Genomic DNA, 11,960 nt, shown 5'->3' on the forward strand with positions numbered 1-11,960 from the left:
AAGGCGTAACAAACCATGTTTATACCAGCAGAAATTGATTAGGGTATAAAAAGATGAATCAACTGCACATTAGACATGTGGTAGACATGTTCAAAACTGCCTACCTTACATACCACGAAAACACTGGGGGGAAAAAACTGTGATAAGAATTAGTAAGGGATCATTAACTTTTTCCTAGCACACCTTCCCCGATGAAAGGTTTGAAACGTGCCACGAATTCTGGTGTAGGCCTTAAAGTAAACAACATGCTTTAATATCAATATTCAAATATCTACCTTCAGACAATTAAGATAAACGTATGAATAAGACTAATCTAAAACTGTTTGCCTCACCCAGTTACTGCTCAGCTGCTGAAGCACGCATCCTACAAGGACAACGAAAAAAAGGGACCCAAACATCCTTCACGACTTCAGGAGGAGCCAACCTGACTAGACTGAAGGACAGATTCAAAGGTAAGTCTCTTCTGTAGACAGCAATTGCACAATACTGATTCTGAGATGAAAGTGAACTGGACAACACAATTTAGATATTGAATCCTTTCAAACAAGATAAACCATCCGCAATCTGGAAGGTCCAGCATGATCGGGGAGACTAAAAGAGACTAAGATTCAGCCTTCAAGCCCAGGGATTGCAAACCCAGTACTTGTATATGCTGGTTAGTGCTCTGCATGGATTTCTGATGTCTAGTTGCACCGAGCCTGCACCAGGGTTAGAGCTTGGGTCTGTGACACTTGATGGAAGGAAACCAAGCGGTACGAGGAGGTTTTGCAGTAGCCTGGAATCCAAACCTATTATAGCTCCCGAGTCTCTCTCCGGGAGCTATAATGGGTTTGGATTCCTTGGAGAGAGACTTGGAAGCTATAATAGGTTTGGATTCCAGACTAATTTTGCAGGTAATTAATTACCTGAGGAAGTGCAGGTATACATGCAGCAAAATAAGCATTTTGAGCCCTGATCCATGTTGCATATTCTTTGATCAGTTTTCACCCTATGCAGTATTTTTTTGTGTGGATTTCAGAGCTTTTTATGTCAACACTGACATGTTATATAGTTGTTGACAGTCATAACCATAACTACCTACAGACGTTGTTAAAGTGAATTGGTTATTTTTTTATTCCAGGTTCTGTGACTAACATTCTCTATATTTCACTGGCAGGACAACATGTGGAGAAAGCTGCGACACGTGCTGATTTTCCTTCTCATCATGTTAAACGATGCCGGAAGCTGGTTACTCAGCAAAGATGACTGCAGGAGTAGGTGTAAATTAACCCCAACCTGCTATTGCAACAAGATGGACCTGACCCGCATCCCTCAGAACCTGCCAACATCAATTTCTAAGTTGGATTTGTCAGATAATCAGATTACATCTATAAGTCTGTCAGGGCTAACAAGGTATAGAAACCTGAGACAATTGTACCTACCACGCAACCGAATAGCTAACATTCGGTCTGGCGCATTCTCAAATCTACCAAAGCTCACTACGCTGTCCTTAAACAATAATCGAATTACTAACCTCCAGCCTGATGTTTATTCAAATCTCACGAAGCTGTACCTAGACTCCAATCAGATAGCTGACATTCATCCAGGTGCATTCTCAAATCCATCAAAGCTCAAACGTTTGTACCTACGCTACAACCAAATAACTGACATTGGTAAATTTTCAAATCTAACCCAGTTACGTTTCTTGCACCTGGACGAAAATAACATAACTGACCTTCAGCCGGCAGCCTTTTTAAATCTAACGCGGCTAATAGTTTTGACGCTGAAATCAAACCAGATAACTAAGATTCACCCTAATACATTCGCGAATCTATCCCTCCTCAAATATCTGTACCTGGACTCCAACAAAATAGCTGAGATTCAGCCAAAAACATTCTCAAATCTACCACAACTCGAAAGGTTGCGCCTGCAGTCAAACCTAATATCAGTCCTTCCCCAATCAGCATATGGCATGTTGGCACCTATTCCTGATGTAACAATTGACAACAACCCCTGGCAGTGTGACTGTAAGATGGTATCCTTCAGGCTAAAAATGAATGGGGCTCATTCATTTGAAAACCATATAGTATGCTCCCAGCCTGCCATGTTCTCTGGACAAAAGCTTAAAGATATCAACCCTAAAGACCTGATCTGTAAACTGGCAACAACTCCTACAATGGCACCATTCATCACACTGCCTGTCCATTCAAGTAAAATATCAACTGTGTCTGTTGATGGCCAATTGGAAAAGAACTCCTACAATGGCAGCACTAACCACCCTACTCGATACCATTGGCACGTCAAACAAAATTCTGGCTCAACAGCACGCCCTGTAGACACCACACTGCCTGTCAATCTGAGCAAAATATCACTACGTATTATGCCTGTTGATGGCCAGTTGGAAAGTCGTTGCAATTCCCACAATAGCACCACTAACCACACGTCTCGCTATCACTCGCGCTTCAAACAAACCGCTGGCTCAACAGCACGTCCTGTAGGCACCACATTCACCACACTGTCTCTCGATCAAAGTAAACCAGAAAACAACAGTTCCCATAAATATGTTACCAGTTTCCCCCTACCTGTTCTCATTGCCTCTGTCTGTGGGTCAATAGCTGGTGTTGTCCTGATTGGTGCCATAATTCTAACAATCTGGTGCAAGAGGAGGACCAAGGATCCTCCTTCAGGCCCAAGTTCGAATATTGCTTTCCTTAACACCACAACATCGGTAGACATACCACCAAACCCTTCCATATCTGGTGCAGGTCCAGAGATGCCTACTAAACCAAAGTCCCCAGTTCCACCTAGGAAAACACTTTCTGAAAATGCCCCTCCCCGCCTCCCCCCTCCTCAAGATGATGATGATTGTGTGTATGTAGAGCCAGATGGTGCCCTATACATGAAGCCAGAAGATGTCCTGTATGAGATGCCAGCAAATGAAGGTCCAATCCAACATACAAACGCAAAGTTTCTTGATCAACCTGACGGAAAAACGCTTCCCAAAGGTGAGTTGAACTCGTCTCCCTTTGCCCGACGTCATGGTGGCGACGATTGTGTGTATGTGGAACCAGACGGTGCTCAATACATGAGTTCAGAAGCTGTCCAGTATGAGATGCCAGCAAACAGTCATTGCCAGAACCCAATAGATGCCCATAACAACTTGCACTACTACCAACCTCTAACAAAGACCACAGATTTACCCACTGATGGTAATGGGTACGTAATTGTGGAACCCAAAAATCTAGAAGGCCACTCTTAGTGTTTATATATATATATATATATATATATATATATATAACTGACATTGGTAAATTCATTTCAAAGGTTTACAGTCATGGCCATGGGTTTCACCTGCAATTTTCATTCAAAAATTCCTGCAGTTCCAAAAAATCCATTAGGGACAGGACACATCTACCGGACATATTTTCCCTCCAAAGATCTATCTACCACTAAAAAATCATGACCATAGCATGTTCAGAACACGAGATTTTAAAAGCGAAAGTTCCCCTGCAGTACTATAGAAAATTGCTAGGGGGGCCAAAAATGCAATCATTTCGAAGTCTCACAAAGACCTATCCACCTACCAAATATGAAGACAATCCATCCAGGCATTCTTGAGTTACGGTCTTAAATTCCTGTGGACACATTCCTGTGCAATAACTAGAATTCTTGCAAACTGCACACGATATACATACCATTAGGCTCTCTCCTGAGGCGTCGCCAAAAATGATGACCGAATTATGTAAAAAAAACCAAGTCCGTAACACTGGCCGAGCAATTCAAATGAAACTTAAATGTATTACTACATATCAAATGTACATACTCTCGTACCAGCAAAAGGAGAAAAATATTTCAATTGTGCTTGAATATGAACTGTGTAGACCAATAGTTGTAACAGTTAAAATGTACGGCATCTTCTATCAACGATTGTAAGAAACTCCATCTTCTACTGGAGAATATGTTACTGGTAGTACTTAGTGTGCAGTGCATAGTGAACTCATTAAATTAACGGAAAAGGTCTACTGACAATATTCATTCAAAGTATGTACATCATTTTTATCTATTTTTTGTTGCAAACTTTCTGATAGTTATTGCTGATTTCATTATAGCAGTACAGTACTTAGAATTGCCAAAGACAGTTACAATTATACAGATTATAAAATGGATTTAACATACAGTTTGGTTCATACATAAAGTTATTTCCATGCACAACTTACTATCTAATATACAGTATCATCTGCATTATACTGGTTGATAACGTGACTTTCATGTACAACTTACCATTTAATATACAGTATCATCTGCATTAGATTGATTGGTTACGTAACTTTCATGCACAACTTAATTTCTAATATGCAGTATCATCTGCATTAGATTTTGTTGATTACGTGACTTTCATGTACATCTTACCTACTATTTAATATGCAGCATCATCTGCATTAGATTTTGTTGATTACGTGAGTTTCATGTAAAACTTACTATTCAATATGCAGAATCGTCTGCATTAGATTTTGTTGATATTGTGAATTTCATGTACAACTTACTTACTATTTAATATTCAGTATCATCTGCAATAGATTTTGTTGATTACGTGACTTTCATGTACAACTTACTTACTATTAAATATGCAGTATCATCTGCAATAGATTTTGTTGATTACGTGACTTTCATATACAAATTACTATTTAATATGCAGTATCATCTGCAATAGATTTTGTTGATTACATGACTTTCATATACAAATTACTATTTAGTACGCTGTATCGTCTGCATTAGATTTTGTTGATATTGTGAATTTCATGTACAACTTACTTACTATTTAATATTCAGTATCATCTGCAATAGATTTTGTTGATTACGTGACTTTCATGTACAACTTACTTACTATTAAATATGCAGTATCATCTGCAATAGATTTTGTTGATTACGTGACTTTCATATACAAATTACTATTCAATATGCAGTATCATCTGCATTAGATTTTGTTGATATTGTGAATTTCATGTACAACTTACTTACTATTTAATATGCAATATCATCTGCAATAGATTTTGTTGATTACATGACTTTCATATACAAATTACTATTCAATATGCAGTATCATCTGCATTAGATTTTGTTGATTACGTGACTTTCATGTACAACTTACTTACTATTTAATATGCAGTATCATCTGCAATAGATTTTGTTGATTACGTGACTTTCATATACAAATTACTATTTAGTACGCTGTATCGTCTGCATTAGATTTGTTGATTACGTGAATTTCATGTACAACTTACTTACTATTTAATATGCAGTATCATCTGCAATAGATTGTGCTGATTACGTGACTTGTTTATAGACTTAGGTACATGGTAGCCGCCATGAGTAGTCAGTATCTTTTAACTATAGATCATTGACACATGTAAATGGAAACATAACCTAATAGTTGTCAAACAATTGTAGAAAACTTAAAAAGAATATACTCGTTAAAGGACAAGAAAGCAGGACCTAGGGTTCTCCTCCTATAAAAACTATCTTCTGTCAGGGAGTTAGTAGCTAAATTGACTCCAACCCTCATCCCAACATCATAAATGGATTATCCTCTGTAGGGGATCTCTTCCCGTCTGGCTCCAAGAACAATAGAATGGGATCAGAGCAGACGACAGGAACTCATTTGCATATTAACTGACGTATCAAGTTTTGAAAAATCCTGTATTTCTTTCACTAGTTTTTGAAGAAAACATTTTCAGACCAGCAAATTAACCCAGATACATGTAGCAAAGCTACGTATTCAATACAATACGTAACTTTGCTAGGCAACTTTCCAAAAATCATAACAATGATTGTGTTTTCAACTGTCAAAGCAACCCCTTCAAAGTTGGAACTGTATCTATATTTTCCTCAGAGCTGAATTAGCTTTGGTAGCTGTGTGTCTAGAAGTATGACTTATACAATTGTGGTGACTACTTGGTAGTCTAAGAAACCAGTATAGACGCAGGGGCTCTGTACAAATGTAATTTGTATACTCAGGACAGCCAATGTCTGAGACATTCTACCAGTGAGCATGGCAGGCCAGTGTTACTAGGCCAGTGTTGTAATTATCTACGCCGAGGAACTCGGAGTAGATTATGTTTTCGGTTGAGCCGGATGTTGTGTGGGTCTGTATGTATGTCAAGAGCATAACTCGGGAAACCTTTAAAAGATCTTCATGATATTTGGTAGGTGTGTAGTGGTTGTGCAAAGGAAGGTCAAGTTCAAAAATCGTTTACCTGGCGTTTTCCAACAGTACTGCAGCGGACTTTTAACTTTTCTGTGTTTGTATGTAGGCAAAAAAAGTGACGGAAACGTTGATGAATCTCAATGATTTTTGGTAGGTAGGAAGAGATTGTGAAAACGGAGGTCAAGTTTAAAAATGATTCATCTGGCGCTTTCCTACAATACTGCAGCAGGCTTTGTGTGTGTGAGAGTTTGTATGTCGCCAGCATAACTCGAGGAGCTGTTGACGGTTGTGCATGATATTTAGTGGACAGTTAGGGGTGTCAAAGAGGAAGGTCAAGTTCGATAATGGGCCTCCTAGCGGGTATATGAGGTACTGCAGCGGAGCTTCAACGTTTGAGGCCAAATTTTCTGGAGGCGCCAGGTTCATGATTTTTAGGTAGTATATAGCTTCTGGGACGGCACGTGAGTGGTGTGAATTATGGCCCCCTAGCTGCTCGTTTGGAACTGCAGTTGGCGTTTTTGTTAATACCTTTGGAGACGAATAACTTCAGCAGGGATTGACGGATTATCATAATCTATGGCATGTGGATAGTTTCGGTGATGCTTTACATAATTGAATACTTGTCATGCAAATAAGACGATAATTTGCATAATAAATGAGGAAAGTTTATCAATCCGCCAAAAGCTTGTAGTCAAATTTCATGCAAGTGCTATGGTAATGATTTTTAAGTGGTGTACAGCTCTTGGGGCAGGGAGTAACTGATGTAAGTTTAGACCCCCTAGTGGCTTGCTTAGAACTGCAGTGGGCTTTTTTGATGTTACCTTTGGAGGTGAATAACTCGGGTAGGGTTTGATGAATTTGCATTGCTTTGGACAGGTAGGTTATTGAGGTAATGATTAACAAACATAGACGTATGAAATTGTAATCAGGGTCTAATTAAGTGGTGAAATAGGCTTGTTTATGATTGCGTTTAAGTACCTTTTGTTGACCTATATTCAAGGACAACACCTGCTTGTCAGCAGGCCTGTGTAAATTAGATTGATGCTCTCTCTGGTGATCTCACTACCACCGTCCAAACTACTCTCCCGCTGGGACGGAGCTAAATCAACAAACACAGGAAAGGTCAGGCCCTGAGAGGGACTATCGTCAACCAGATGGTCCTGACGTCGTACCTGATAGGGAAACACTACTTCTTTCAGCCACCTAAAGAACGCAACAACGAACTTGTCTTCCAATTTAGTCTTCATACGAGGTCAAAGTTCGGAATTCCTCCCACCCTATCATCGCTACCTACCGCCCGGGAGGGGAACTGCCGTCACCGAGAAATTGTCCTTCCTTGGCAACACGTCTTGGGTGACCATGGAAGAAATTGAAGATTCCTCCACCAATGATCTGATGGCTAATAAGAGAATCATTCAAAGAATCGATGTTTCAGCTACCACACGCGTTTCTGAGGCACTGGTTTGTTGTGTCCAGCAGGAGTCAGGACTAACGAGCCCGGTAAATTATGTTACCAACGTGAGGTGCACAGGAGACAGGAGAGGGGCAAAGTACACGGACTATCCTATTGTGCGAGCAGGGGGGTAACGTTCATCAGTACGCAGGACTAGAGAGTTTGTCTGATCTTTAGTGCGATACTTTGTCTGCTGGTCACTCTCACTTTCACTGTCACTCTGGTTTGAAAAACCCCTCAAAGTGATCATCATCTGACACGGTATCAGCATCGCCGTTAACGTCTGTGGTTGTGTGCGATGTTTGTGGTCCCGGATTTTTGTAGTCAGCATAACTCAAGAATGGATGGATTATGACTATACTTGGTACGAGTATGTGGGCAGGTATTGGGAAGACGAAGGTCAGGGTCGATTTTGGGCCCCTGGTAAGTGACCCTGGTACTTCAGCAGAACTGAACGTGCTATGGTTTTGATCCTTTGGTGTCAGGAAGCTTGTGATGTAAGTAGAATTGTTGTAGCTTTGGGCCCCCTAGCAGCTTGCTCTTGATCTGCAGTGACATTTTGTCAAAATCTCCTAAACGAGAATAACTGAACACAGCCACCAAACTTCAAGTCTCTTGACTATTGGCATAATCCCCTGATTATTTGGCGAAGATATGTGTTCGTAGAACTCTAGTTGCTTCATATTCTTGGTTATAGGTACTACAAAGCTGATGTTTATGTGCAACTATACTTTGATTCCTTTCATACACTATATGATTTCAAACATGTGCTGAAGTAACTTCAATACTTGGTAAATTGTCTTAGCCAGCGAGCCCCTTCACTGATGTGAACACCACGACATTCAGAAGCAGACTGAGGTCTGGGAGTTTACGATAGCTGAATTTATTGGGTGGTTTTATAGTCCAGCCTTGCTCTTTAAGGAAACATTGAGGAAGAAAACGGTGCATTTCGCTGCGGTGCGACGGTGTTCAGTTAAAAAATACCCCTAACCTGTACATATACGGGACCATACAAGCTCTGTAATGTGCAACCTTTATACGTATATGTATGGGTCCAGCAGGACAAGGGTTAAAGACAATGAAAGAGTGTTTAAAATGACTATTTTTCTTTTCACTGATACCTAATGTGTTATTGTAAGTGTGTATCTGTGAAACATAAGCTTTTTAATGATGCAGAAGACCGCACATGTATACAATAGAAGTAACAATAGAGAAATGATCTATCAAATTTAAGTTTTTTGCTAATTTAACATTTCTGGGCTGAGTGTACTTTAGCCACACATACATAGAAATATAATCATTCACAGGTCTCATCAAGACACTGACACACACCAAATATCAAGACAACCCAGGCCTTCTCAAGTTGTGCTGTTCACACACACACACACACACACACACGCGCGCGCGCGCGCACACACACACACACACACACACACACACACACACACACACACACACACACACGTACACAAACACACGTACATACATACAAACGCTACCCAAAACACAACCTTCTTAGCGAAGGTCATTATGGAGTGAAATCTAAACCCAGCCGAGCACTGACCTTGGTTGGGGAGAGGTCGTTGTGGGAAGGTCCCGGATGTGTGACACCTGGGCCAAAGTCGTGTTGATTTAGCAGGTGGAGCAGCAGTACGTGCGTTAACTTGAGTAAATATCTGATTCAGCCTCACGCTGAAGTGACGAAATTTCAGTTCGTAGGTGGATCGAAAACTGGTCATTGTATAGTATTAGACGGAAGCCATGGGTGTTCTATCCGCGCTGTCCAGGCTGCTGAAAGCTGCCCTGGGTTTCGGGGCCGTGTGCCTGGTGGCCGCGGGGGTGGGGGTGGCTGTGTACGCCGCCTACTTCCACACCCCCGGGCCGGTGTACCGGTACCCCGTGGGGGTAGGGATGCTGCTCTGTTGTGTGCTGGTGGTCTGTTCCGTACAGACGGTGATACTCAGTTGGGGACTGATACGGGCTTCACGTATCCAGATACCGGTAAGTTTGAGTAGACTCCATCAAACCACTCTGTCGGAGGGTATAATATGTCCGGCCGGTAGTACGACATGGAACAGGGATAGTGGCCCTTGCATAGCTATCTTCATTGTTGGCTCATTATTGTAAAAGACTCTGGATAGGAAAAAAATTGGCCAAGTACATTGAACGTGTAAATTTATATTTTTCTTTACAACATTATGTAGAAAAGGCTGCCCTTCTATATGTTTCTATTGGGTGTCTTTTTCTAATACGCCGAGTGCTTTTGTGACAAATTTTGAGAAAGGTATGGACATTCAAATTTTCCAGAATTGCAGTAAGTACTATAGAGGCCGTGTTAATGTAAAAATGGCAAGCAGGGGAGGGATGCTTGTTGTGATATTTCTCTTTCAAAAGTGCCCCGCGAGCTGCGAAAGTCACTTCCGGGTCCACGCCTGTTCAGGGGAGACTAAAGGGATTGCGCCTGCGCTTAGACAAACAAGTAAAAAACAGGGTTTAAACCATTGAAAATCCTTTTTTGGTGCGATTTTTTGTGAAATCTGGGCAATATAGGAGTGACTGTGGTGGGATAGACTGTATTTGCTGAATTAGTTGAAATAAATACTCTTTCTCTACCTTGTGGGCTTTGGCACCCCCCTGATATAGTGGGATGGTCTTCAACTAGGTGTCTGAAGCCTGTAGGACCTATCCAAGGGCTCTGATTGGGGGGGGGGGGGTTATCTGGAGAATAGCCGTATAGAATTTGTCAGGGATGAATCTGATGACAGTTGACATGATTGGTTAGTATTTGAGGGTAAGTTATTGTAGTCTGATGTTTTGATTCCTGAGATAATGACACCTTCTTTTTCTTAACTTCCCCATAGGGCTACAGGCATTACTGCCATTTATTGTAACCCTTTAGTCTCCCCTATATTTCACATTGACAGTCCCTGTCCAAGTTTTTTTCCATTTTTCTGCAACCACTGTTTCGAAAAAAAGAGATGTTTGATTCCCCTGGATGCCTAAAATTTTTGTCTGGAAACCCTACGTGAATATTGCTATCTGTAAAAAGTTTTTTTTCCATAGAAAATGATTCAAATTTTTGGGCAAAATGTTATATACTGCCGCTTTAAACTACCCATACAGGACAGCGATGGTGAATGCTGGGACAGCATGTGCTGCAGAACGTATGACGTGGTTTACTTCGTCGCCATGACAACGGTAGCCGTATTGTACTTCATAGGTAAGACAATGTCGTTATTGTGAAGATGACATTATTGCCAATTTCTAAGACATGTACTGTCAACAATGTCCTCTAAATATACAAGCCAAGCAAAATATGCACCTCTAAATTGAGTTTATAAAAAGGGCTTTTCTCTCGCGATAGCCAAATAAAGAGTTCGGAAACCTCATGGCTCCACGAAGTAGTCTACTTATGCAAATGAATTACTCATTTACCTAATCTATGCCTGGATATATATCACAGTACACATTGGAATCCAGTAGGATCTGGAATTCTACTCGTACAGACTGGAATTCCAATCTGTACTGTGACATATACACCTTCAAATTACCCACGCAAGTCACAAATATGAAGTTCCTATCATTTAGCATTTGTATTTGTATAGATGATTTATGATCAATTTAGCCATACTTATGCAAATCAAGCCCACATTTACTTAGTTGTTACATAAATTTGATGTCTTACATGTATCTGTCAAAACAAAAATTAAGGCGATAAAACGTCAAGAACAGAAGACACAAAAAAGAGTAGTCCTGATGCAGCACCAAGGTCACACACAATGGGCCAAAAATTGACCTTGACCTTTTTCTTACCAACACGTACCCACATACCAAATACCATTCCAATCTATCCAGAGGTTCTTAAGCTACGCTGACCACAAATATCCGGAAACACAAACGGACAGATAAACACACAGACAGACCCAAAACAATACCTCTATTTTTCATGGTGGTAATTACATTCCCCCTGCAGGTAGCTGTGTGGGCCAGCCCTGGACCCCCCCTGACGCAGTGGTCTGGTCCTTAGTGTTGGTACTTGTGAACGCCGCTAACGCCCTCCTGTCCTGGGCCAGGCGGAAGGAAGCCTCACTTCGCGCCACCGTCACCGACAACCTCCCGATGAAAGCCGTCACAAAAGTGGTGAAGGTAATGCTCCTCTTGTGTTGAAGTCAGGATCGGTCCACAGTCAAATATCTAAGATCATGCAAGTGTGTGTAATTAAAACCTGTTGGCGAACAATCTTATGGGGTTTGTTTGTTTGTTTCCTTGTTATTGTATTGTTGCTGGTTGTAAAGCTGTCATAATTCCGTTTCTCTTTAGTGC

General features: G+C 40.9%; 2 protein-coding genes across 2 annotated transcripts; both read left to right on the plus strand.

Annotated features, from left to right (window-relative positions):
• The first annotated feature begins 1,224 nt into the window (after positions 1 to 1,224).
• On the plus strand, positions 1,225 to 3,238 carry LOC136426733 (leucine-rich repeat transmembrane neuronal protein 3-like). The gene has a single exon (XM_066415477.1). The coding sequence runs from the start codon at positions 1,292 to 1,294 to the stop codon at positions 3,236 to 3,238; it is 1,947 nt and encodes a 648-aa protein (XP_066271574.1). The 5' UTR covers positions 1,225 to 1,291.
• Positions 3,239 to 9,241: 6,003 nt separating this feature from the next.
• On the plus strand, positions 9,242 to 11,942 carry LOC136428321 (uncharacterized). The gene is made up of 3 exons (XM_066417745.1): positions 9,242 to 9,638; positions 10,761 to 10,857; positions 11,611 to 11,942. The coding sequence occupies exons 1-3, from the start codon at positions 9,399 to 9,401 to the stop codon at positions 11,802 to 11,804; spliced, it is 531 nt and encodes a 176-aa protein (XP_066273842.1). The 5' UTR covers positions 9,242 to 9,398; the 3' UTR covers positions 11,805 to 11,942.
• Positions 11,943 to 11,960: the final 18 nt, after the last annotated feature.

Source organism: Branchiostoma lanceolatum, chromosome 1 (assembly GCF_035083965.1).
Source record: "Branchiostoma lanceolatum isolate klBraLanc5 chromosome 1, klBraLanc5.hap2, whole genome shotgun sequence".
Taxonomy (NCBI): Eukaryota; Metazoa; Chordata; class Leptocardii; order Amphioxiformes; family Branchiostomatidae; genus Branchiostoma; species Branchiostoma lanceolatum.